The following is a 27,946-nucleotide window of genomic DNA, read 5'->3' as shown; positions in this document are numbered from 1 at the left end:
GGAGGAAGCTCCCATCCTTGTCGAAGAAAATCCTACCTGTTCCCCTTTCCCAACAGGGCCTGATCCCTCTAAGGGACCCCAGTATTTATTGAGCAGCTGTTCTGAACTGGGGAGACAAGCCACATAGCTCTCTCTCCACAGGCTTAATCCAATTCCCGTACCCCGTTCCCACCAAACAGTTCAGGGCCCTCCAGCCTTCCTTGTCCCGTATTTGAGTCTATTTGAGGCTGCTGAGTTAAGGGAGGGAGGAGGTCTCCTAGCCTCTAGTCTCAAGTCTGCAGCCTATCCCAACGCGCGCCCCCCACCAGGGTTCTGTCTCAGTTAACCTTGGGACTGGTCCCAGGGAGGTTATACAACTCATAGCCCCTATCCACTGAGTCTCCTGGAACAACCTCAAACCTAGCTGTTTCTCCTCGCCCCGCCCCCCGCGGGATCCCTGCCCAAGGGTACCCTTCAGAGCCCACCACTCTTGGGCCTGCAGCGCCCTGGCCCCTAGGTGCCGGTGGCGGCGGGAGCTGCCAGCTTTTTGGAATTCCTAATCGCTCCTGGCCCCGGTGATTGGCTGTTCAGCTCTGACCCCACTTGGGCAGCCGCCTGGTTGGATAAAAAGGGAATCTCCTTGGGGCTCCAGAGCATTAGACACCGGAGGGGGCACCTGGGACCAACTTCGCGGAGCGGGGAGCCCGGCGGGGGGGTTGGGGGAGCAAAAGACCCGCGGCCTCAGCCCCTCCAAAGAACCGGGAGATGACGGGGAAAGCGGGGGAAGCTCTGAGCAAGCCCAAATCTGAGACAGTGGCTAAGAGTACCTCGGGGGGCGCCCCGGCCAGGTGCACAGGTTTTGGCATCCAGGAGATCCTAGGCTTGAACAAGGAGCCTCCTAGCTCCCACCCGCGGGCTGCCCTCGACGGCCTGGCCCCGGGGCACTTGCTGGCTGCGCGCTCCGTGCTCAGTCCGGCAGGAGTGGGCAGCATGGGGCTGCTGGGGCCCGGGGGACTTCCCGGCTTCTACGCACAGCCCACCTTCCTGGAAGTGCTGTCCGATCCGCAGAGCGTCCACTTGCAGCCACTAGGCAGAGCGTCGGGGCCGCTTGACACCAGCCAGACGGCCAGCTCGGGTAGGTGAGGGCGAGGCAGCTCGCCTGCCACTCTGCTTGGAGAGCCGCAGCCCTGCGCTGTGGGCTCTTGCCTGCGGGCCCGCGACCTCCCCCGGGAGGAAAAGTTCTTGCAGGCCAACAGATCTCAGCCCAGGCCTGGTGTCAGAGGGCCCCGGCCAGCGATCTGGAACTCAGGGTTTTCAAATTCAGCTTGTCCGACCCCCTACTCCGTTCTTGTGAACTAGTGTCTGACCCTGCTCGATCGCATCTGTGGGTTGGGGCCCCTCTAGATGCTGAGCTCTAGGTGGCCAAGTCCTTGTCGCATCATCTCCCAGGGAGCTTAGCTAGAGGGCCCCAGGTCTGCTGCTCCGCCCGTGGCCAGGGCCTACGCTCCAGAAGCATGATGCTACTCCTTGGGCTGGCGGGACAGGAAAGCGGGGCTGGCCCTGGCCCTTGCCCCTGTGTCCAAAGTTGTCTCCTTTTCCTCCCCTCTTCTCCGTTCCAACCCCATGTATTGCTCAGCTGAAGATCGATGTCCTTCCCCTGCGACCTGGGAAAATAAAGCCACCATGGCAGCCAAGGGGCATCCCTCAGATCCAACCTAAGCGGCACTCTGTATTGGATCCCAGTTTTTCTCTGGATTAGGGACCCTGGATGAGCTCCCCTTGGCCCTTTCAGGGCCACTTTCCCTGCGGTGTGTTCCAGCTCACCGGCTCTTAGTCATTCAGATTTTTCGTGCCTTTGTTTATTATGTATTAAATGTAGAAGGGACAACGAAAAGTGGTTCGTTGCAGGCTCTCCGTACTCGAACAGAAAAACATTTCGTGGGTGCCACGAAAGAGACAGCGAACCCGCAGTCTCCAGACCTTTCCAGAGCCCGATCTCCCCTCCAGCAGGCCCCCATTCCTTGGGTCAACTTTTCGACCTGGGACTTGGACTTGGCTGTTGCCGCCGCAGGGCAGAGCACCTACCGGGGTCCCTGAGACCTCAGAGCCTACCTCATTCTCCCACGACCGGGCCAGTCACCGAGCCTGGGCCTTGGCCTTTCTTGCAAAGAAATTTGTTCAAAATTTCTGGCTTCAGAAACAGACCCGGGGAGGGTCAGCCCGGGCTTAGGGATGGGAATGGTTGCCCAGGCCCGGGAGGTCTTAGTAGAGACCACAGGCCAGCGCCACTCTCCTAGGCTGTGGAAGGTGGGGTCCTCACCATTTTTTGCGGCTCTGCGGAGCGCACTCCCCATTCCGCCTCCTGCCTCTCCGCCCGCTTTTCAGATTCCGAAGATGTTTCCTCCAGTGACCGAAAAATGTCCAAATCGGCTTTAAACCAGACGAAGAAACGCAAGAAGCGGCGACACAGGTAAGGGCCGCATGGTTCTTTCTTGCCCCCATCTCTAGCTTCCTTCTCCCGGACTGGGTCACCCAGATTTTGTTCTCTGCGGAGGGCAGATGTGAGGGCCCCGGCTGCACCAGGGCAAAGACACCTGCGTGGTTTGCCAGAGCCTGTCCTGGGGCCCTGGCACTCGGTGAGGTTGACTGTGTAAGCCGGAGCAGCCGCACCATTTCGGCTTTCTCCTTGTGCTGGAGAACGGAAAGACCAGTTGGGGGCCAAACCTGAGTTGGAAGGGTGTCGGGGCGACTCCAGACCCCTGCATTGATCAGAAAGTCACAGACCCGGTGGGGAGCAGATAAACAAACTCCCACCTCCCGCTGGAGCCAGATTCGTGCAACCTCGGCTCTGGACGCCCCTTCCTCCTAAACCGCCCCATGTCTTGCCAACTCTTCAGTTTTCCGTTGCAATCGTCCCCTCCCAACCCCCCGCAAAACAAAACAAAACTCCCGGGACAGCTGCACTGCCGGACCTTTGCTTTCGACCTCTGCTCCTTTATGTTACCGAGCGGACCGCTACCCTTCCGTGAGCCTCAATTTCCTAGTCTGGCAGATGGGGAAGAAAGTGGACTGTCTGGTTCCACCTGCGGAGACCGGAGTTGGGTAGAATACACTGGTGGACAAACCAAGGGGAGTTGGTCAGCTCTAGGAGATTCGTGCATGCTTCTGGCCTTCCGGGGACCATGTGCGCAGACTAATAAACAAACACACACGCTTATTTTTAATGTGAAAAGATGTCTTTAAATAGACGTTGAGTGTCCAAAGTTAAAGTTCAATGGTTCTGCCCTAAGAAGTATGCTCCCTCCCTTCACCCTGGGAGGAGGGCAGACTCAATCACGTCAGCGTCAGTATCAACACTAATTCGTTCCTAGTGGAAATCTTGAGGTGATTATTTTTATTTTTATTTTTTTAAGCAAAGGAAAGCAAGAGAGACAAACGACTAAGTTTCTGGGAGCGCGGTGCGCAGGTCCTGTCCCTGCCTGCACTCCCCAGCTAGCCAGTGTCTTCACTTTTCTTTCTGTCCTGACCAAAGTCGGGAGGCCACAGGGACAGTTCTCTGGTTTGTGGTCCCTTCGCATCCTCTTCTCTCCCGAATTTGGTCTTAGTCTCTACATTTTCGCTCTCCCACCCCCACCCCAGCTTCTTCGTGGCTTGAATTTCCCTGGCTTCCCCCACCCTCAAAGGTCATTACTGACTCTCCTGACCTCAGAACAGATCGTGGCTTAAGGGAACGTGAACTTCAGTTTGGGTCTCTCTTTCCTGCAGGCAGCTGCTGGCTTTAGCTCAGTTTGTTTTATTCTTTTCTCATTCGTATTCGATACTATCCTGTGCATGTGATAGCTGGGGGGTGAGGGTGAGGGTGAGGGACATTCTGGAAACGGACCTCATGGTCCAAGATAACTTTGTGGAGTGGATTCTCTCCACCTTTTCGTGGGTTCCAGGGAATCTTCTAAGACTCTAAGGCTGCCCTGTAAGTGCCTTTACCTTAATGTTTAGCCAGCTTGCCAGACCAGTTTATTTTAAACAGAATTTTTTTTATTAGTCCGGTCACTGGTCTTTAAAAAAAAAAAACCATCAACATTTATTAATTGAAACATTACCTATGCAACTGTGTCCGACAGGTCCTAAAGGAATCTTTTCCTGCCGGGACAAGATCAATGCAGTAGGAGCACTCTGCTCCTGCCCTGGGGGTAGCATTGAGAGCCCTGGAGTGAGCACTCCCCAAAATCTGGGAGTGCTGGGAAGTGCCGGGAAGGCTTTAGGGCATCTTACTCCGCTGCCCACTTAAAAACAAGCGAGGTGTTTTTTGAGCTCAAGTCTGTACCTAAAGTCTCTCATTTCCTTCACCTGCCACCCTTATTAGCAGAGAACCATTCTGGATATTGGTGGGTTGGGAGCCAGATAAAACAGCTCACCAAAATCAGAGAACTAGCTACCCTGGGTTTCTGTTTATTTCTGGTGCATGAAGGTAGCAGATAATTGGAAAGAAGAATGGCTATGGATTTCAGGGGGAAGGATAGAAAAACAAAACACACTTTCCTGAGCTTCTGTCTGAGCCCCTGGAATCCTGTGGTGGGAGACGGGCTTAGGAAAAACAAAGCAGTTTCAGCAGGACCTGGGGGTAGATTGGGGGTGCGGCAGGTGACCCAGCTCTGAGATTTTGTTCTTGGGGAAAATGTAGATCCTTTTGCAAGAGATCCTGGGCTCTGCTGCTGCCAGGAGCAGTTTAGGGTCACTGGGTGAGAGCCGGGACCCTGCTGAAGAGTTTGTGGTCAGCAATAGGAAGACCAGTTCTGAAGTGGAAATGAGGGAAAGTTGGGCTTTCTTCTTCCTTTTCTCTCTCTCTCTCTCTCTCTCTCTCTCTCTCTCTCTCTCTCTCTCTCTCCTGACCGGCCTGTACTGTGTTGATCAAACTGGCCTTGAACTTGCTGTGTTTTTCCTACCCCATTCTCCAGTGCCAGTAGCACAGAGCAAGCAGTCCCCACTGTGCCTGAATTTTGTTTTTTGAATGGACTCTTCAAAGTACAGAAAGGCCCTTACTGGCCCTAAATGATCCACAGTCAGCTATCTTCTTAGGCTTTGGCCAGGCCACACCAGTTGTGTTCCTCAGTTTGCCCGGTTTTAAAAGGAACTTGCATTTGGTTGTTTAGTTTGATGATCTCTCAGGGATCTCCAGCAGAGACAGACAGAGAGCTGTGGATCCTCAAAATCCTGAAGAGTTAACTTTTTTCTTTCTTTTTGTTTTGTTTTGAGACAGTTCCGGCTAGCCTGGTGTACACCAGACTGGCCTCTAACTCACAGAAATCAGCTTGCTTCTGTCTCTGTAGTAGGATTAAAGGCATTACTACCATACCCAGACTATGAATTAACTTTCTGTGAATATAAGCATTCCACATATTGCCATCAAGAAAATAGACAAAATAACTTAAAGCCAAACTATAAGGAGCACAACTTTCCTCTCCCATGTGCCCTGATAATATCCCTGGTGATACTGAAGACCTTTCCATATTAACTCGAGAAGTGAGGATTATATGTGCACCTTTTCTATGCACTAGGGAAGGGGAGGGCTTAGCAGGGAGACACTGTACATATAAACCCTGTGCTGGTCCCAGGATCCAAATCTCAGAGGATCAAGAAGGGACAAGCCACTTTTTACAAGTTCTGTTCATAGAAACTGGACCTGTGGACTTGATGATGAGGGTGTAAGATAAAGGCCAGGTAAATACAGTGGGTGTAAAATCCGTGGAAAGAGTTTGCATCTGTAGTTGGGTAGTCCCTGGTTGTGAACCCCATGGTATCTGAGGCTTGTTCTTTGCACCTTTTCCTGGGGTGAGAGACTGCAGCTTTCCTCAGTTTCTTGTCATTGTTTTTTTTTTTTTTGTTTTGTTGTTTGTTTGTTTTTTGAGACAGGATTTCTCTCTACGTAGGCTGTCCTGAAACTCACTGTGTAGACCAGGCTGGCCTTGAACTCACAAAGATCTGCCTGCCTCTGTCTCCCAAGCGCTGGTATTAATGGTTTATCATCTCTTTAAATGGATCAGTGTGGACCATTCTGGGGGAGATCAGAGAGGGGACCGGTAGGTGCATCCTCACTCACACTTACCTGTGAGCAGTTGAATCTGTGTGATGGAAAGTTGGAGGGGATCAGAAGGAGTGACTCCATTCTCATTGGACAAACGCTGAAATTGAAGCTGCATTTAGTCCTTAAGGAGAATCTTTACATCTGTCTGGTGGGAGGAGCTCAAGAGGCAGGTCCACTGTGCCAAGGCTTCATTCATTTGATGAGATTTCCTCTTGTGGGAGAGGAAGACTGACTTTCTCCTTTTTTGTTTTGTTTTGTTGTTTTGTTTTTTGAGACAGGGTTTCTCTATGGCTTTGGTACCTGTCCTGGCACTAGCTCTTCTACAAGAAGAGATCCTCCTGCCTCTGCCTCCCAAGTACTGGGATTAAAGGCCTGTGCCACCACCACCAGGCTGGAAGACTGACTTTCAGTCTTCTAGAATTTTCTTCTTAACACACTTTCCTCCCAGCATGTTTCCAGAAAGATTCTGGGTAAAATGTCACTTAAAGCTAAAGTAAAGTCCACCACCCGAATAATGTGGGCCCTCTTCCCTGGATAAAGAAGTGTGACTATGTGTTCCTGGTGTGTGTGAGTGTGAGTGTGTGTGTGTGTGTGTGTGTGTGTGTGTGTGTGTGAGAGAGAGAGAGAGAGAGAGAGAGAGAGACAGAGACAGAGACAGAGACAGAGACAGAGAGAGAGAGAGGAGTTGACTGTGACCGAGGCACAGGAGAGAGAAATCCTGCTTTCTCCAAGGTAGGCTCCTCCAAGTTTCCAGGGTTCTGAGTTCTGATCTTGCTCCCCACAGGACAATCTTTACTTCCTATCAGCTAGAGGAGCTGGAGAAGGCGTTCAATGAAGCCCACTACCCAGATGTCTATGCCCGGGAGATGCTGGCCATGAAAACGGAACTGCCAGAAGACAGAATACAGGTACCAGCTGCTAGCCTCTCCAGTCGCCTGGAGACATCTACGTCCCCAGAGGCGGGTACTCATCCTCTCACCATCTATGTCCTTCCCTGGGGTAAAGTCATTTGCCAGTGATCAGTAAATATATATATATATATATATATATATATATATATATATAGTTTATCTAAGTCTATTAAGCTGACAGGAACTTGCTGAATACCTAGCATGTAAGTGGACACCAGGTGGACGAGAGTCTTGGTAGATACTCGATACGTCCTGCCTGCTCTCCCAAACAGTAGGCTTCCTGGGCTGGGGATGGGGATAGTTCAGTGGAGCCGTGCTTTGCCTAGCATGAGGGAGAACTCAAGTTCTATTCCCAGTCACTGCAAAAACCAAATCAAACCTCAAACCAAAATGAACAAAATGCAGACGGCAGACTTCCTGAGAGTACGTTGTGGAAGAACCATGAGGAGGCCTGGCGATGAGAGACAGAGCTGACTGGAGTGTGGGGAAGCGTCCTGAGCAAGCCTGTCATAGCACATGGCTGTTTTAAGACCAGAGTGAGGGCCAGGTGGTCATGGTGGCTGAGAAGGGGAAGCTGGCTTTTGCCTCTAACCCTCCTCTCTCCTCCCTATGAAGAAGCCTTGCCCCCTCTCTTCTTATCCCTGGTCACTGTACCCAGCTGCAGCTCAGTGCTCTGCTCATGACCAGGACCAGGCAGCCATTGTCCCTGCCCACACCTCCAGCTCAATACTTCTTCCTGGACTGACCCAGAAAGTGACTGGTACCCATGCCCTCTAGTGGGACTCGCCAAGTCCCTCCTCCTCTCCTGGGTGGTTGTGTGGTCGGTGTAACCAGCCACTTTTCTGGGTTGGTGCGCCCTCCTGTGGTAGGGGTGGAGGCACAGCATCTTCCCCAACCCAGAAACCCCAGGATACAGGAACATCATGAGGCCAGAGAATTGAGTGGGAAGAGCTGCTTCCAATTAGATCTTAGCCTCAAGTGCAAACTGCTCCAGGAAGGCGAGGAGGGTGGATTCCTGCAGCTCCAGAACTGGCCCTGGTGAGGGGATATTGGCGGGTGGAGATCAGGTCCTGACTTCCTGCTGCTGTTGCCTGCCCAGCATCTTCCTCTCCATCTCCACCGGAGGTTCTTTCTGCCAGCAGGTGTCCCAGGTGCGTTCTAGAGATGGAAGCAAAGGTTACGGGTTGTTCGGATTCTCCAACTAGAGCACCAGGGAATGGGAATGAGGCCAGGAGCTGTTTTTCCAAAAGAGATTTTCTTTCATGAAACATCCGTTCAGAATTTCAGCTCCGGCTTTAAACATCGACACTAACAATAAACTCAATTATTCATAGGCAGCTTATGCTTATGGCAGAGACCTGGGACTGTTCCCACCCAGCTGAGTTTTAGTGGGGGAGACCTGGGTGTTGACTTTGAACTGTTTGTGTGTGCACACAAGTGCATGGGGCTGGGGGTGCCCTGTAAACCTGGTTTATCCGGTCATCTCCACCCGGCCTTCATTAGCGGCAAGTTGGCCATTACATGCGGCTTCGAGGCCGCCCGTAGTTGACAGGCCCGTGTGTGCCCAGCTCGTTAGTAAGAAGGAGCCTCTGTCTCTCTAGTATGCTATCTAGTCTCTGATTGGCTGTGGTGTGGTGGGCAGGTCTGTTGGAAGCCGGGACCTCCCTGTAACTGCGTTACACAAGCTCCCAACAGGCCCAGGTTAGCTTTACTAAGTCACCTGGAGGTTGTCTATAGGGAGAGGTTTGAAGTCACCATAACCAGCACAGGGAGGAGAGGGCATGCATTGCTTTGGGACTGGGACTGCCAGCTATGGATGGGGGGGGGGGATATCGCAGAGATGAGGTCAGAGTCTTGCCAGTCTCCTGGGCACCACATAGCTAAGTGCTGCCCCCTGCAGGAATTTATGAGCGATTAAGTGGTTTTGCCCCCAGCAATTCAACCATGCGGGTAGGAAATGTCTTGATGTGTACTGGTAACAATTCCAGGTATCTCAGAGAAGGTTTCATGTTCCAAGGGTGTATACAGGCAATGCAGGGTGACTTCGGGGGGTGGTGCCACTGATCCCAGAACCAGGCTCCTGGGTTCACAGCCAGGTATCGCCTCCCAGAGCCTCCTTGTACTCATAGGATTAGAGCGAACAGACCCCGCCCCTTGTGCAGGTGCAACTGGCTGCACGTGAGAGTGGACCCCGCCCCTTGAACTCCGTGAACGGAGTTCAGAGCAGTGAAGGACACGTGTCCACGCTCGCTCAGACTCGGCTCTGCTGTCATTAAATCTCAGTGACAGGGGTCAGGGTAGAGACCAATAGCCCTCCTTTAGAACTAGGGAAAGGGAGGTTGGCAGCTTCCTGCGCTCAGTAGCTAGAAAGTGGAGGTAACTAGAACGTGGTCGAACGTGGTCTGAAAACCCACCCTCTGCGGTGGGCTCCTTGTGTCTGAGGGCACTGAACCCACATTTGGGAGAACAAAGGTGGTTTAAGGTCTGGGTACGTTGACGTGCGGAACTAACGTATCTGAAGATGGATGATTTAGTACCACAGCTACCACTTCAGCACCGTCCCTTGCCTGCTCCAACACTGGGCCAGCAGGGGGCGATGTGCGTGTGCAAGTGTGTGCATGCGCGTGTGTGCCTGTGTGTGTAAGAGACGGGGAGTCTTTAGAGTCAGGAGTTTACAGGTAGAATGGAGCAATGATTGCCTTTTGCTTTGTTTTTGTGGTGGTGGCGGCACGGGGTAGAATTTACAACCTTGGCCCTGCGGTGGTGGCACATGCCTTTAATCTCGGCAGAGGCAGGCAGATCTCTGAGTTCAAGGCTAGTCTGGTCTACAGAGTGAGTTCTAGACAGCCAAGGCTACACAGAGAAACCCTTTGTATTCGCCCAGCGCCCAACCCTGAGCTACCTGAGCAGGAGGCATTATCAGGATCACCTGCCCCACCGAGCTCTGAGCTGTCCTTGATGGGATGGGAGCATGGGCCAACTAGAGTTCAGCAGTCCTAAGTAGGCAGTTGGGAAGCTTCACCCTTGCTCATCCAAGCCAAGTAAAGCCACGGTATATCTGAGACCTCCTGCCTGGTCTAATCACAATTCATGGCACACACGTGACTACGAGGCACACCGACTAACATCTTTGTTTCACACAACTCGTTTGTAAAAATAACAATACTAGTAGTTCCCCAAATTCTCACCTAGCTGACAGCATTGTGGTCTGAGCGAGGCCTCTGCTGAATACTTGGCACTGCCCTAGGCATGCGTTCAGTGCCTGGCATGCCTTGTGGTGTTTCATCACTCAACACCAGATGAGTCTGGTGTTGATTTCATACCCATTTTCTGGATGAAGAAGCTGAGGGGCTGAAAGGTAAAGTTCATAGGAGATTGATAAGAGACTGGGATTCAGAGCCCAGTTTGACTGCTATCCCATGAGATGAAATGACACTCTGTATACCAACCATAATTGGGGCAAAGGGCAGTGACAGCGGGCCAGGCCTCCTTGGGCAGCTCTGGGCTGGGAGTGTAGTGATGTGGTACATGCTGGGGAAAGAAAACATTCTACGTCACTACAGTAGAGTTGGCCGCACGGTTCTCTTTATGGAACAAATTTAGAATATACTTTCTGGAAGCTGCTTCAAGATGTCAGTCCTTGGGAATAGGAAATGGATTTCTAGACTAATTTTATTTTCTCTGAGGTCACGCATTACTAGAATTTCAAGAGAGGGCTATGTACACAGGGTTTGGGTTTTGGTTTTTCTTTTTGGAGCTAATGGCGGAACCTAGGCCCGTGCCCGTGTTTGGCAAGCACCCTGCCACTGGGTTTTTTTTTTTTTTAGATTTGTCTTTAATTTTTTTTTAATGTGTTTAACTGTGTGCACAATTTCTGTGGAGGCCAAGAGAGGGTGCTGGAGCCCCTGGAACTGGAGTTTCAGGCGGTTGTGGGGCACCATGTGGGTGCTAGGGATTGAACCCTGGGTCCTCTGCAGGAGCAGCTGGTGCTCTTAGCCACTGAGCCATCTCTCCAGCCTCCTTGGCCCTTTTTTAAAACATATAATTTTTTTCTTCTTTAAAATTTGATTTTTGCTTTCAATTTTTGTGTGTGTTTGGGTGTGCTTGTGATATAAATGCATGTGGGGTGTGGTGCATGCATTCGGGCGTGTCCTCGGGGACCAGAGAGGAGGTCACGTGTCCCATCCTGTCACTCCAGACTGGCACCCAGTCAGCCTCAGCAATCCTCCTGCCTCAACCTCCCAGGTTCTACGATTATAGGCAAGTGCCGCACCAGGTCTGGCTCTGTTCTCTTAACCGGTTATTATGTTATTGCTGTTCCTTCCTTCCTTCCTTCCTTCCTTCCTTCCTTCCTTCCTTCCTTCCTTCCTTCATCCTTCCCTCCCCCCTTCCTTCCTTCCTTCCTTCCTTACTCCTTCCTTCCTTTCTTCCTCCTCCCCCCTTCCTTCCTTCCTTCCTTCTTTCTTTCTTTGAGACAGGGTTTCTCTGTAGCTTTGGAGCCTGTCCTGGAACTCAATCTGTAGACCAGGCTGGTCTCGAACTCACAGAAATCCGCCTGCCTCTGTCTCCCAAGTGCTGGGATTAAAGACGTGTGCCACCACCGCCCGGCTCTATTATTGGTTTTTTTTTTAAACTTTTACAATTCATCCATTCAAGGCATATTTATTTATTTATTTATTTATTTATTTATTTATTATGTATACAATATTCTGTCTGCATGTATGTCTGCAGGCCAGAAGAGGGCACCAGACCTCATTACAGATGGTTGTGAGCCACCATGTGGTTGCCGGGAATTGAACTCAGGACCTTTGGAAGAGCAGGCAATGCTCTTAACCACTGAGCCATCTCTCCAGCCCCCTCTATTATTGTTTTTAATGAAAGAAAGGTACCCTAGTATAGAAAAGCATCCATGCAAAGTGGATGGATATAGTCACACTGCTGGTAGCAACTTATTGTGTGGGAAAAGGTGAGCATGGGTTATCTGGCTAGCATTATTCTACTCTGGCTTTTTAATTTATTTTTATTTTTAGACATGGTCTTGCTACGTAGCCCAAGCTGGCCTGGAACTGGAAATCTTCTTGCCTTACCTCCTAAGAGCTGGGATATGAGGGATGTATCACCGTACCCAGCTACCACCTAACACTTCTAACATTCCCTTGGCTGGAGACCACTTTGTAACAGGCATGGTTGGAGCTAAGCATGGTGGCCCATCTGTGATCCCAGCATTTGAGAGGCTAAGCTAGGAGGAACTAGAGTTCCATCATAGCCTAGGTTCCATTGTCACGGCCAGACTTGGAAACACAGTGAGATTGTTCATCCAGCCCACAAAGTTCTATCCCAGAAGTTCACGGTAGCTGTCATAGTGGGAAAGGGTTTGTAGGATCCTGGTTTAGTATGCTTATTAATATCTGTTTTATGTATACAAATATTTTACCTGCATGTAGATCGGTGCACCATGTGTATGCCTGGTGCCCTCAGAGGTCATAGAGGGTGTTGGAGCCCCTGGAATGGGAGCCACCACATGGGTGCTGGGAACTGAACCCAGATCTTCTATAAGAAAAACAAAAGCTCTTAACTTCTGAATCAGGCCTCCATTTCCTCATTTATTATTTTTGCAGTGCTGGGGATTGAGCTCAGGGCCTTGTGCACTCACAGATAACTTTCTAGAATACCCCTGTGTCATCCCTATACCCGCTGATCTAGATTTGATTAGTCTGGAGGAGAGCTTTGGTGTCTGCATTTCAAACTTTTCCAGGTCATTGCGTCTGTATGCAGACGGTGTAAAAACACCACGTCTCAGGCATAGGGTAGGGTTGTAAGTGGGCTAACAGAAGTGGGAGATAATGTAGTTTGGGGTGACAGAGGTGAGGAAGGAAGTAACTTGTCATGGGGGATAGATGCTCTGTGCAGATTCCCAGAAATGTGGGACGAGCTGCCCCTAGTGGGCATCAGAGACCATGACAGGTTTTATGTTCGAGCCCTAACTGGATGGGATGGAAGAAGTTGGCTGAAATAGGGCGGGCGTAGGAAGCATTAGGTGCACCGAGGAGCCTGAAGTAGAAAAATTGCTGTAAGGGAGAATGACGACATGAGTTAGAGGTCCTCCGTGGCGACCTGGCGTGTCTCGAAAAGCCCCTCAAAATCAAGGTGTCATGCTACATATCTTAATCCCAGGGCTCTGGGAGTTCCAAGTTTGCCTGGTCTACAGAGGAAGTTTCAGATCAGTCAGGGCTTTGTACTGAGACTTTGTTTCAAAGGAAAAAAAAAAAAGTCGGGCATTACAGCGTACCCTTTTAATCCCAGCACTCAGAAGGCAAAGTAGCAGATCTCTGAGTTCAAGGCCATCTTGGTCTATAGCCAAGGGTACAAAATAAACATATAAACAAATAAATAAATAAAATAAAGTAGAGGGGCTGGAGAGATGGCTCCGTGGTTAAGAGCATTGCCTGCTCTTCCAAAGGTTCTGAGTTCAATTCCCGGCAACCACATGGTGGCTCACAACCATCTGTAATGAGATCTGGTGCCCTCTTCTGGCCTGCAGACATACACAGACAGAATATTATATACATAATAAGTAAAAATAAATATTTTAAAAAAATAAAATAAAATAAAGTAGAGTTAAAGTTTAGTTTGAGCTAACCTGAGGCCTTATCTCAAAACAAATTAACTCCTTACACACACGCACACACACGCACACACAGACACATGCACACACACACACGCACACACACGACACTGAGTGGCTGTGAAATGTTAGGATCATGTTAGCAATAATCCCAAATTCATCAGCTCCCAATCAGAGAAGAGACTGGATGAATATGACAGATACCACATGGCCATTAAGCCAGACATAAAGGCATCTAACGAGCCTGGAAGGCAAACAACGGGGTGTAGGGGTCCCTGGCTACAAGGCAGGCACTTGGGAGGCTGAGACCAGAAGACAGAGTTTAAAGACTTAGGTTAGAAATGCCGTTCAGTCAGCAGAGTGCTTGCCTGGGTCCAGGCCTGGGTCCAATTCCCAGCATCACAGAAAACAGGCCTGCGGGTTTGTGACTGTAGTCCTAGCACTGGGTAGGTAGATGGTCAGAAGTCCAAGGTCATCCTTGGCTAGACCAATGAGGTCATCCAGGGATGACATGACACCTGATCTCAAACAACAGCAGTGAAAACAAACCAGAGGGCTGGAGAGATGGCTCAGCAGCAAAGAGCGCTTGCTCTTTCAGAGGACCCAGGTTCAGTTTCCAGCACCCACAGGGTGGCTCATAACTGCCTGTTACACTAGTTTCAGGGGATCCAACCTCCTGGCATCTTCTGACCTTGAGGGACATCCTGCATACATACCTGCAGACACTCACAAGTACACATAAAAAGAAAAATTAAACTTAAAAAACAAAGCAGGGCCAGACAGTGGTGGTGCATGCTTTTGATTCGAACACTCAGGAGGCGTTGCAAGCAGATTTCTGTGAGTTCAAGGCCAGCCTTGTTTACAGAGCAAGTACTGTTACACAGAGAAAGCCTTGTCTTGGAAAAAAAAATAAAAAATAAACAAAGAAAGCAAAAACAAAGTAGGGTTGTTTAAAGCCAATGTGGGCTACATAGCAAGAACTTGTCTCAAATAAAAGCAAACCTTGCAGGGTGTGGTAGCTCAGGCCTGTAATGGCCTTCAGTGTGCAGAGACAGAAGGACTGGAGTTTGAGGTTACCCTCAGCCGCCTGGGGAGTTCAAGGCCAACCAGAGCTTCCAGAGTCTTATCAAAATAAGCAAAAAGCAAAGGTTGGGTCACAAGGTGACAAATACTCAAACAGCATCTGTCCTGCAAAATGGGGGGGGGGGTGTGATCTAGGAAGGAGCCCTGGGCGTGTTGTCCTGTGGGGGTACAGGGTGGGGCTGCAGGGTGGGGCCTATGTGAGGAGCAGGAACAAGAGGGGTCAAGGGGCTATAGCTACTGGTTCTGGTCTCTTACAAAGCGGGAGGAAGGCTTCATAGAGCTGCCTGGCTGGTCTGCTTGCTGTGTGCCCGGAAGCAGAAAACAGGCATCCGTGTGGTGAGGAGTCTTTCCTTGAGCTGGTCACCTGGGAGCTCTGCCAGCTGGAGCGACGACCACTCCAGCTGCTGACAGATAGCTAGAGACCACCTAAGCTGGGCTTCCTGAGCGCTGCCGGGCTCCACCTCTGAAGGGGTTTGTATCTGGAAACCCAGGCTCCTTCCCAAAGCCCCAAAGCCTCCCAGTGAGCCTCTGCTGGGGACTCCAAACTTGGTGGCCATTTGTGTCACTTTAGGACCCTTGTCAGGTGCTCTGGAAGGCAGGACACTGGTCCTCCCAGGGACCAGATTTCCATGACAGAGGGACTATCTGTTTTAGAAAGTAGAGCATCAGGAAACTCCAGGGATTCTTGGGGGCTTCTCAGAACCAAGACTCAAATAGAAAAGGGGCTGCTATGAACTCTGCAGGGTGGGGGGCAGGGGAGGTCCCTTTCTGTGACCCTAATGCTGGTGCTAGAAAGAGACTTAGTCATATAGCATTGTGGTGCACAGAATCCACCAAGTGTCAGGTCGGTTCCTTCTAATTCTTCCTACACGCCAGGCATTCCCCCACATGCTATTTTATCCCCCGCCCTGACAAACACACAAGCTTGCCAGAAGAGAAGCAGGGAACTCTTGGAGGTGCGTGGATGTGTGTCCAAAGACACAGCACCAACCTCCAGTGTAGAAACACTGAGATGCAGACACACTGAGATAGAGACACACTGAGATGGGGACACACTGAGATGCAGACACACTGAGATAGAGACACACTGAGATGGGGACACACTGAGATGCAGACACACTGAGATAGAGACACACTAAGATGATAGAGACACACTGAGATGATGTAGACACACTGAGATGATAGAGACACACTGAGATGATGTAGACACACTGAGATGATAGAGACACACTGAGATGATAGAGACACACTGAGATGATGTAGACACACTGAGATGATGTAGACACACTGAGATGATGTAGACACACTGAGATGGAGACACACTGAGATGATAGAGACACACTGAGATAGAGACACACTGAGATGCAGACACACTGAGATGGAGACACACTGAGATGATAGAGACACACTGAGATGCGGACACACTGAGATGGAGACACACTGAGATGCAGACACACTGAGATAGAGACACACTGAGATGCGGACACACTGAGATGGGGACACACTGAGATGGAGACACACTGAGATGCAGACACACTGAGATAGAGACACACTGAGATGGAGACACACTGAGATGATGGAGACACACTGAGATGATAGAGACACACTGAGATGCGGACACACTGAGATGATGGAGACACACTGAGATGATAGAGACACACTGAGATGCGGACACACTGAGATGGAGACACACTGAGATGCAGACACACTGAGATAGAGACACACTGAGATGCGGACACACTGAGATGGGGACACACTGAGATGGAGACACACTGAGATGCAGACATACTGAGATAGAGACACACTGAGATGATGGAGACACACTGAGATGATGGAGACACACTGAGATGATGGAGACACACTGAGATGCAGACATACTGAGATAGAGACACACTGAGATGATGGAGACACACTGAGATGCAGACATACTGAGATAGAGACACACTGAGATGATGGAGACACACTGAGATGAGGACACACTGAGATGGGGACACACTGAGATGGGGACACACTGAGATGGAGACACACTGAGATGAGGACACACTGAGATGATGGAGACACACTGAGATAGAGACACACTGAGATGGGGACACACTGAGATGGGGACACACTGAGATGGAGACACACTGAGATGAGGACACACTGAGATGATGGAGACACACTGAGATAGAGACACACTGAGATGGGGACACACTGAGATGATGGAGACACACTGAGATGATGGAGACACACTGAGATGGGGACACACTGAGATGCAGACACACTGAGATGGAGACACACTGAGATGAGGACACACTGAGATGATGGAGACACACTGAGATAGAGACACACTGAGATGGGGACACACTGAGATGATGGAGACACACTGAGATGATGGAGACACACTGAGATGGGGACACACTGAGATGCAGACACACTGAGATGGAGACACACTGAGATGCAGACACACCTGAGATAGAGACACACTGAGATGATGTAGACACACTGAGATGATGGAGACACACTGAGATGGGGACACACTGAGATGATGTAGACACACTGAGATGCCGACACACCTGAGATGCGGACACACTGAGATGTGGACACATTGAGATGTAGACACATCTGAACCGGCTCTGGGCAGGTGAGGTTTGCAGATCTATTGCCATTTGAACCTGGACTATATTGGAAACCTAGAGTTTCAGCATGATCTGCTTGGAGCTTCAGATGCCACAAGAGAGGCTGTGTGTATGAAAAGATGAAAGCCCAGCCTGGGGATGGCTCAGCAGCTGAGAGCATGTACTTCTGCAGGAAGGCCTGGATTCAGTTCCAACACCCACATCAGATGGCTCGCAACCCCCTGCAACTCTAGGTCCAGGGAATCCGATGTTTTTTGGTCTCTATGGGCACCTACACACACATGTGCGTATGCAGACGAGCAGGTGTGCACACACATACACATACATTTAAAAAGGAAGGAAAGGGCTGGAGAGATGGCTCAGAGGTTAAGAGCATTGCCTGCTCTTCCAAAGGTCCTGAGTTCAATTCCCAGCAACCACATGGTGGCTCACAACCATCTGTAATGAGGTCTGGTGCCCTCTTCTGGCCTGCAGGCATATACACAGACAGAATGTTGTATACATAATAAATAAATAAATATTTTTAAAAAAAATAAAAAATAAAAAAAAAATAAAAAGGAAGGAAAGCCTCAGGTTTGGAAAGCGGCTTGACGATAGAACATGTGTAAGGCCCAGGTGCCATCGCAGGTGCCTGGAGATTCTAATCTCCAGGTGCATGGAGGTGATAGCCTGGAAGTTAGCTAACTCTCACCTTTCTGCCTTTGATAGCATCCCCCCCCCCTCCTCTGTAAGTCCAGTTTTGCTAACGGACAAGTGTGGGAGGACAGAGGGACAGGTAATGCCATTGATTCACCTGCCCTTTGGGCAGACCCCCATTGATTTTTCTGTGTCTCCTTTGAAGTAATAATAACTAGCAATAATTGAGCACCATCTGTATGACGAGCACTGACGTTAGGCCCTTTCACTTCTTTCATTTAATCTTCAAATAATCCCAAAATGTAGCACAAGTGTCCTTCATTACCCAAGGGGGGTTAGTTCTAGTCTTTCTCCCTTATCTAAAGAGACAGAGATGGTGATGTAGTTCAGTGGCAGAGCCCCTGCCCAGCATGTTTAGTCAGTGGCTTCTATGATTACCATGGCAAAAAGAGAGCATAGAATTTGTACATAATGTATGTACATTCTCATGTATGCTTTAAATCATCTGTTAATTATAATATATAATTGACGTAAATCCTATGTAAGTAGGTCTTACACCATGTTGTTTTGGGGAAAACAGCACACACACAAAAAGCATCTGTAGGACTAGAGAGATGGCTCAGTGGGTAAATGGTTGCTATGCAAGCAAATCTGAGTTCTGATCCCCAGAACCGTGGGGAAAGACTGGTGTGGGGCATGCACCTGAGATCCTAGCGGGGCATGCACCTGTGATTCTAGTGGTGCATGCACCTGTGATCTTAGTGGGGCTTGCTCCTGCGATCCTAGCAAGGCATGCACCTGTGATTCTAACGGTGCATGCACCTGTGATCCTAGTTTTTCAAGGTGGAGACAGGATTGTGTAGAGTTCACGGGGCAGCCAGTCTGTCAGTCAGTGAGCTACAGGTTCAGTGACAGACCCTGCCTCAAAACATAAGGTGGAGTGCAATCAAGGAAGGCAGATGACACCAACCTCTGGACCTCTCACATGTACATACATGGGTGCTGTCACATGCACACACACTCATAGACCACACACACACACACATCTGTACTTGTTCTTTTTTCAAACAGATTTGCCCACAGTTGTAGAGCCCACTGACATGGACACGGAAGGCCAATTGCATTTTTTTGTCTGAAGAATCTAAGATCACCCAGCTCCTTTCAGTTCTGATTGCTTTTGGCTAAGATCAAGTGTGGTGATTATTTTTTAAAGATTTTAACTTAATTTGATTTATGTTGATGGATGTTTTGCTTCCATGTATGTCTGTGTACCACATGTGGTCCTGGTGCCCACAGAAGAGGGTTCTGGATCTCCTGAAGTTATAGGCAGTTGTGAGCCACCATGTGGGTGCTAAAAATGGAACCTGGGTCCCCTGGAAGAGCAGGCAGTGCTCTTAGCCCCTGAGCCATGTCTCCAGCCCCGAGTGTAGTGACTTTTAAGCTCTGAGCACTTGCTGGTTGCTCCCATCAAGACAAGAGACGGGGAGCTATGAAAATGGCTCGCTCATCCCTCAGCCGCTTCCCTCCAAGACAGTTACCATTTTGATGCCAACTGCCCTGAAACAAAATCATTTTGGCCGGTCCAGGTTTCCTCCATAAATTGGAGCCACATCTGGTCTTCACAGAGAGCCAGGCATTCCAGGAACTCATAATTGAGGGTCCGGGTTTGAGCCACCAGCTGGCAGCGTGTTCCCCTGGGAGAGAGTCATGGGCAAAAGTTGATCTCCACAGTAGTGATTCATTTGCCAGAGGAGAACCAGGAAAGGGGTTCTGCTTATGAGTCCAGAACGTATCCGTAAGCCTGTACACTCCCTCTTTAGTAACTAAAATGTTCTTCCCACCCGATAGCCCTGCCCCTCCCCCAGCACTTCCTGGACCATCCAGGGGTCACACCTTCCATGGAGGGCAGCCAGGAGTTCTTTGTCATCTGCACAGTCCACAATGCCTTCTCCACAATCCCGCAGTCCAAACTGTGCTGCCGCTGGGAGGTCTGTAATGATTTTAGCAACAAAGCTCACTTGGTGGTGAAAGCAGACCTCGCGCAGTGTATGGGTATCTCTCTGTGGGTGTGGGTGTGTTTGGCTGCAGAAACTGGTGGATATGGTTATGCGGTGCTCAAGGAGGAGTGGCATCAATGTGTGGTATGTATTTCCTTCCTTCCTTCTTGATTTTTGAGACAAGGTCTTATTTGACCCAGGCTGGCCTTGAACTCCTCCTCCATCTGCCTCTACCTCCCAAGTGCTGGGGTCACAGATCTATGCTTCCTTGACTGGCTACATATACTTTCTTCAAAGATTCGTTTTTGTTTCTGTGGGTGCCGGTGCCTGGGTAGATCATAAAAGAGCATTGGACACCTCTGCAGCCTGAGTTACAGGAGGCTGTGAGCTATAATGTCTAATGTGGATGCTGAGAACTGAACTCGGGTCCTCAGAAGGAGCAGCTCAGCTTGTAGATTAACTACTAGCCATCTCTCCAGTTCAGGCTATGTACAGTTTCTAAAATCCCAGATAGCCTTTGGCTGTAGGGATTCTGTTTAAATAATTATGCCCTCCATGACTTCCAAAACACTGTGCTCCCGCAGAACCAGCTGTCTCCTGGCCTGCAGGCATATGGCGTGTGTTTCTGTTCCTAGTTTTGATGGGTGGAACCTGTCCTTATCTATTCTATACTGTCTCATCTGAGGAATGGTGGACAAGGAGTCATTTATATATACTTGTATACAGATTGGTCCTTTTAGAGTTTGCCTCTGTTGCAAGAAGGGAGTTTGGAACAAGTGGATACTTTGTAGACGGGGACCAAGGGCAGATGGGAGATGAGACAAGTCCCAGACAAACTTCGTACTCTGATAGGGCAGTCAGACACCCTGGAGAACAGGCAGGCAACCTTGGACCTAAACAGAGTGAGGCCAGGGCAGGACAAGCAGGCCGTCTTCATGTCTCGGGACTCTGATGCACACAGGATGGTCAGCTTGCGGTCATCACTTGTTTTTAAGATTTATTTATTCTGTACACAGTGCTTTACCTGCAGGCCAGAAGAGGGCACCAGATCTCACTGTAGGTGGTTATGAACCACCATGTGGTGGCTGGGAATTGAATCCAGGGCCTCTGGATGAGCAACCTGTGCTCTTAACCGCTGAGCTATCACTGTATATGAACTCTTTCTCCCTGAGTTTCCCAAGCGTTGGGGTACCAGGAGGAGGTTTTCTGTCTTTGCTCCCCAGATCTAAACAGGAGCAGCAGATTCTAAAGGCATGTGGCGAAAGTGTGTCTCTCCGGCAAGTGCCACCACCCAGGAAGGGTCCAGCAATGGCTTTCTAAAGCTTTTGGTCATCGGGAGGACAGAAGAATCACAGCTTCTGAGGCAGTGATGTTCCCATTTTGATTTTTTTTTAATTTATTTATTTTTGAGGCAATCTCACTATGTAGCCATGGCTGGCCTAGAACTCATTCTGTAGACCAGAATGGCTGAGATCCACCTCCCTCTTTCTCCCCAGGGCTCGGATTAAAGGCATGTACCACTGCATCTGGCCCTTTCCTGTTTTTATTTTTATTTTATTTATTTATTTATTTTTTTGTTTTTCGAGACAGGGTTTCTCTGTGGTTTGGAGCCTGTCCTGGAACTAGCTCTTGTAGACCAGGCTGGTCTCGAACTCACAAAGATCCGCCTGCCTCTGCCTCCCAAGTGCTGGGATTAAAGGCGTGCGCCACCACGGCTCGGCCCTTTCCTGTTTTTAGAAGCTCCTGGTTATTGCAAAGGAAGAGGTCCCCAAACATGGCTTTGTGCTTTGTGAAAGCTGAGGTCTTTCGCAGGCAGGGACAAGAGAATCCCTGTACTTAACTGGATGGGCAGCGTCAGGAGCGCCCCCTGCTGGGTGTGGCCGGCCCGACTCCGGACTGTGCTGCTAAAGGACAACCAGCGCTCACTGCGCCACCTGGCGGCGATGGTGGGAAGCGCCAGTGAGTGCGGCCACCTAAGCCCAGCGTCCGAGCCTTGACTGCCAGCTGCCCAGGCAGCAAAGGGTTAAGCTGTCAGCGGTGCGAAGTTAAACAGGTGTCAAAGGCGCCCCATATATCTGCAGATTGAAATCAAATTCTTTGCCGTATAAAAAGATAAATTACCCAGGCGCTGCCGCGCGTCCCACTCATCACGCCAGCGCCAGACGGCAAGCAATTTTTTTTTTTAATGTGCTAACGACCTAATCAAGCAATCAAGTCGGAGAAGATTGCAGAGTGACCGGGGCAGCCATCTGCCGGCGAGCCCCGCATTCATTTCCGCCCCCCGCACCGGGTGGGGGCCGGGGAGGGAGCTGCCGGGGAGGAAGAGGGGGAAAAATCCTAAACAAATTAACACCCAATTTTCCCCGTCTAATTAGTTAAATGAGAAGTGTTTGGGGTCCCCCGGGGAAGGGGAGCAGCTCACGGTGAGGCGATCACTGCCTCCCCAGCATTAATTAGTGCGGGTCAATGCCGTAGCTCCCGGGAGAGAAGCCGCTTTAATTTCCCGTGATATTTCAGTGCCTGAGGCCCATCGATTCAAACTGAAATTAACTTATTTTTCAATCAGCCCAGGGCTGCCCCTGGGGGTGACTCTTCTTTTGCCGCCTCCTGAATAGAGCAGGAGCAATTTTTCATCAAAAGCTGATACCTTGGCCGCCCTGGGCGGGGGAGGGGCCCACAGGGAAGGGCGGGGGCGCCAGAGGCGAGTAGATGGAAAGCCCCCAGGAAACTGGTTTTCTGTTCCTAGTTTCCTACCCTGCTATCAAGATGTGACCAGAAGCGCCCTGGGGCTTCCAGGCCCACCGGTTTCCCAAAGAGTATCAAAGACAGTCTGGGGAAACTCTGGGCTCTGTCGGCAGCTGGTCTCAAGAAGGCTGCTTGGGGGAGATGAGAAACATCCTGATCCTCTGAATAGGGCTGGATTCCTGGATCTCCCCTTGGAAAGAAGCTGCAGTGGAATGGGGGATGTAGCTCAGTGATAGAATGCTTGCCTAGCATGGGCAAGCCCTGGGTACCATCCCCAGCCCTGCAGATGGTGATGATGAAGCTGCAGCTGTAGACACCCCCAAGGGACCCCAGTGTTATGCTTATTCAGCACATACCAATCAACTCTGGGCCAGATATTCAGTCTTTGGAATGTCACCTACCAAGTCCTCTGCTGGGTCCCTATCTTCTTGGACCTAAGGCGCTAGAAAACCTCACGTTCCTTTCCTGACCCAGGAATGTCACCCACCTTCCTAAAATTCCATTCGAAGTTAGGTCTGAAATGGGGGCAGCAAAGTATGTGGCAGGCGACGGTGGTACAGATGGGAGAAGTCAGGAAAACATGGCAATCAGTACCCAAGAAGTCTACCACCTGCTGCCGGACCCCCAGACCCCAGCAGGGCCAGGCCTCCAAGTATACAAGTATACCCACACTTCTGGGCCCCACAGACATACTCTTGCACCTTTCCCTCACTGTGGCAGGTAATAGGGCCAGGGAATTTGCTCTAAAAAAAAAAAATCTGCCAGAGGGGGGCTGGAAAGATGGCTCAGAGGTTAAGAGCATTGCCTGCTCTTCCAAAGGTCCAGAGTTCAATTCCCAGAAACCACATGGTGGCTCACAACCATCTGTAATGAGGTCTGGTGCCCTCTTCTGGCCTGCAGGCATACATGCCAGATAGAATATTGTATAATAAATAAATAAATAAATAAATAAATATTTTTTAAAAAATCTGCCAGAACTGTTATACAGAAAAACCCTGTCTCAAACAAAAAAAAAAAAAAAACCAAAACAAAACAAAAAATTCTTATTTCATTTAATGCATATGTGTGTTTTGTCTCCATGTATCTCCAAGCACTTCTTGTGTGTGCCTGGTACCTTCACAGCTCAGAAGAGTGTGTCAGACCCCTGGAACTGGAGTTACAGGATGTTGTGAACTCATGTGGGTGCTGGGAATCAAACCTGGGTCCTCTGGAAAAACAGCTAGTGTTCCTAACCACTGAGCCGTGTCTCCAGTTCCTGGAATTTGTCATTTTGCAAACCAGAGGGTCTGTTACAGGCATGGCCTGTGGCTTGGACAGCTACGAAAGTAGCCCAATACAAAATTGTAATGTTAATTAAAACATGATAGGGTGGGGGCTGGAGAGATGGCTCAGTGGTTAAGAGCATTGCCTGCTCTTCCAAAGGTCCTGAGTTCAATTCCCGGCAGCCACATGGTGGCTCACAACCATCTGGAATGAGGTCTGATGCCCTCTTCTGGCCTGCAGACATGCACACAGACAGAATATTGTATACATAATAAATAAATAAATATTTTTAAAAAACATGATAGGGTTTAGGCTTTTGGGGGGACAGGGGGTGTTGAGACAGGGTTTCTCTGTGTATGTAGCCTTGGCTGTCCTGGAACTCATTCTGTAAACCAGGCTGGCCTCGAACTCTCACAGATCCGCCTGCCTCTGCCTCCCGAGTGCTGGGATTAAAGGTGTGCATCACCACTGTCTAGTTGGCTTTTATATTTTTATTTAAATTTGATTGTGTGGTAGTCAAGCCAGAACTTCATAGATAATAACACCCTGTTGCAACACCAGGAGGCAGGACACACCTCTACACTGAAGTGTGAGCATCTGCAAGGTCCCTTGCATGTGTGTGGGCATTCTACCTGCACACTGTGAGCCATATCGGCTGCTGCCCACCTGCAGAGCCTCGTTTGGAAACGCCCTTAGCCAGTCTTCCTAGACAGGCTTTGATTTAAAACAAGAAATGGATCCATGTTGCCCACGGGTGTGCCATCCTCCCTGAGACTCCGAGACTCCATGGAATAGGAGAGCTGGGTCAAGAACCCCCTCTGAGGCAGAGCGGGGTGAAGGCCTCGGGCCTAGGGTTTCTCAGAGCCCAGCTCTGCCCGTTTCTCTGCACTGCCAGGTTTGGTTCCAGAACCGCAGAGCCAAGTGGAGGAAGAGAGAAAAGTGCTGGGGCAGGAGCAGTGTCATGGCTGAGTACGGGCTCTACGGGGCCATGGTCCGGCACTCCATCCCCCTGCCTGAGTCCATCCTCAAGTCTGCCAAGGACGGCATCATGGACTCCTGTGCCCCGTGGCTACTGGGTAAGAGCCCGCACCCTCCCTGGGGCCCTGCCCCTGTGGCGAGGAGAGCAAGCGGGCTCCAGGGAGAGGGAACTGAACACTGGGTAGGGAGGCCTGGGTCCCAGAGACCCGTCGGGAGAGAGGTCTTCCAAGCAGGCCACCCCATCTTCTGCGGCCATCCTTTGTACCTACCGCCTGGGTGTCAGGACTCCCATTCTGGAGTCACTGGCTTCCTTTGTCCTGTGAGGAGGATGTGACCCTCACCCTAGGCTTTGTCCTCCTTCCTCTGTGACTAAAAGTGAGCTTAAAGTGGATGAACTATCTCCCCGTGTGGGTTAAGCGAGCTCCCATGTCCCTTTGGCCGCCTCTCTAGTTTTGTCCAAGAATTTCTTTGCCCCAAACCTCCCCATCTTCTTTCTATCAACTGCCATCCGGGCATCAGCTTATCTTGGGGTCTTAAGACCTGGGATCCTGTGACAAAAGGCCAGGGGAGATGCCCTGAAGGAACAGGACAGGTTGCGGGGGTTGGTGCTCAAGCCCAAGGTCTGGTGCAGAGAATTTCGCTGAAGACCTGGTTCCCCGCCAGCCACCCTCCCACCCCCTGACCCTGGTCGAGCTGTGGGACTTGACTGTGGTGTGTGAAGAAAGACTTTCTTCTCCTCCTTAATTCTGGCCTCTCTCTATCTTTGCTGTTTTCAGTTCAAGATGGCTTTCCCAGGCGCTTTTCTAAACCCGAATACCAACAATTCTTTTTAGGGATGCACAAAAAGTCGCTGGAGGCAGCAGCTGAGTCGGGAAGGAAGCCTGAGGTGGAACGGCAGACCCTGCCCAAGCTCGACAAGATGGAGCAGGAGGACAGGGCTCCAGATGCCCAGGCAGCCATCTCCCAGGAGGAACTGAGGGAGAACAGCATTGCGGCCCTCAGAGCCAAAGCTCAGGAGCACAGCACCAAGGTTCTGGGGACTGTGTCAGGGCCGGACAGCCTGGCCAGGAACGCTGAGAAGCCAGCAGAGGAGGAAGCCATGGATGAAGATAGGCCAGCAGAGAAGCTCAGCCCACCACAGCTGGAGGACATGGCTTAGGTCAAGAACAGCTGGCTCTGGAACCCGGAGACTCTCCTCCTCTCAGGGCCTATGGTGCAGGGAATTCTCTCCAAGGCGAGGCCAGGCCTGGCTTCTATCTCCTCCCTACACCACAGGCCGTTGGTTACCCCAGCAGCTCTAGGCACAGGCCAGTTCTAGCCGTAGTTTTTCACTGTGCTGAGACATCCCGGACCTACTCCTGACTTTCAAACTTCCTCTTCCTCATCCTAACAGCCTGCCTCTGGAGCCTTCTTGCCACCCCAGCGTCAAGGTTCTACCACTCCATCCCTTGGTGACGCTTGGTTTTCCAAGCCTACCCCTTACTCTCCGCTGTCTAGTCTGCTTTTACAGCTTGTGGACTCCACCCGCCCATCCCTAAAGCCTGCTCCTGTGAGCCCACAGCCTGGCACAGCTGTGACTTGGACCTGCACCGGCTCAGGTGTCCTGGGCACCCCAGCACTCAGCAGGTCCCTCCCTCTCCATCGGTTCCGGTTCCTTCTAGCAGGCCTGGACCTTGGCTCCTGCTGTGTGAATATATCGCTCTGTTGGTCCATGTGTACCCTCTGCATCTTCCGCCCTACCCACCAAAGGCCAGAACCAAGACTAAACAAAGCAAGTCTCAGACTGGTGTCGTTCCCCCCCCTCTCCCCCCCGTCCCACGCCACGCTGTGGATCACCCTCCGGCTCTTTCTCATACCCAGCTTGCCCTAGGTTCCTCCTTTGCAGAGGTAGCAATACCATAGGTATCGGTGTACAGGCCCTGCTCCCTGAGGGAGGGAAAACTTCTCACCAATGCCGCGGCTCACTGTACTGCTGTGGAATTGTGCCCAGGGCACAATTGTGTTTCTGAAGCATCCTGGCTCTTCTGCCTAAGACTTTGACCTGCTGTTTAAGGCTTCCTTCCGCTAGAGCCCCTGAGATACCAGTAGTCTCAACCTTCCTAATGCTACAACCCTTTAATACAGTTCCTCAGGTGGTGGTGACCCCCCCAACCATAAAATTGTTTCGTTGCTACTTCATAGCTGTAATTTTGCTACTGTTATGAGCTGTAAATATCTGATATGCAGGACATCTGTATGGACCCCTGTGGGGGTTCGCGACCCATGGGTTGAGAACCTCTGTCGTAGCCTATCGGCTCACACGTGCCTGCTTTGGGGAAACACGGTGCAGCTTGAAAGCCACAGAGCTGGCTTTACCTTGACCTAGGCATTCCTAAAAGGTCTAAAAACCTAAAGCGGGCCTGTGCTACACATATGTGTCACGGATGTGCGACAGGGAAGAAACAGAGCAAAGCTCATAGGCAAATAAGGCAGGTGGCCAGCGAAAAACCTACAGAAAGCTGCAGATGCTCATAGCTTCATGCCAGCTGTATGTCCATAGAGGAGGAGCCATGCTGGACTGAGGGGCTTCTGCCTGCAGAGGAGGGGAGCGCTCTCCCCACTCCACCCCTATCTTTATATTGGCAACAGGGCACACAGCCTTACGGAGTCCTCTGTCCCTGGATTCCCAGGCCAACAACAAGACTCCCTTTGCCCCATGACATCCCACACAACTTTGCAGGGGCTGCTTCACAAGAAAGGCCCGAGCCAGGGAGTTGTGACTTTTTAATCTGTTTTGATGGTTGGTTTCTTCCTCGTTCTGCTCATAGAATGCTCCCACTTGCTAGTTTTTGTCTCCTTCCGGGCTGAGATGTTAGACTTTCGCCCTGGCGTGTAAATAGTGTACATACTATGAGAAGGAAGAAGCTGGATACTGGGGTGTTTGGAACACTGAACGTCAGAACTTTTCGGTGTTCAGAGCATGATTTCTCTGCTGTTTTCTGTAAAGACACGAGCAAGAATAAAATTCATGCAAAGACTGCTGGAAATGG

General features: G+C 50.5%; 1 protein-coding gene across 2 annotated transcripts; it reads left to right on the top strand.

Annotated features, from left to right (window-relative positions):
- The first annotated feature begins 471 nt into the window (after window positions 1-471).
- On the top strand, window positions 472-27,946 carry Vsx2 (visual system homeobox 2). Of its 2 annotated transcripts, none has more exons than XM_075948083.1 (5): window positions 472-1,114; window positions 2,365-2,449; window positions 6,846-6,969; window positions 24,835-25,015; window positions 25,694-27,938. In XM_075948083.1, the coding sequence occupies exons 1-5, from the start codon at window positions 745-747 to the stop codon at window positions 26,074-26,076; spliced, it is 1,143 nt and encodes a 380-aa protein (XP_075804198.1). In that variant the 5' UTR covers window positions 472-744; the 3' UTR covers window positions 26,077-27,938. The 2 variants fall into 2 exon arrangements, with proteins under 2 accessions (XP_075804198.1, XP_075804199.1); XM_075948084.1 differs by having other exon boundaries at window positions 631-1,114; window positions 25,751-27,946.

The sequence above is a fragment of the Microtus pennsylvanicus genome, chromosome 14 (genome assembly GCF_037038515.1).
Source record: "Microtus pennsylvanicus isolate mMicPen1 chromosome 14, mMicPen1.hap1, whole genome shotgun sequence".
NCBI classification, from domain to species: domain Eukaryota; kingdom Metazoa; phylum Chordata; class Mammalia; order Rodentia; family Cricetidae; genus Microtus; species Microtus pennsylvanicus.
This window is presented reverse-complemented; position numbering and strand designations above follow the sequence as displayed.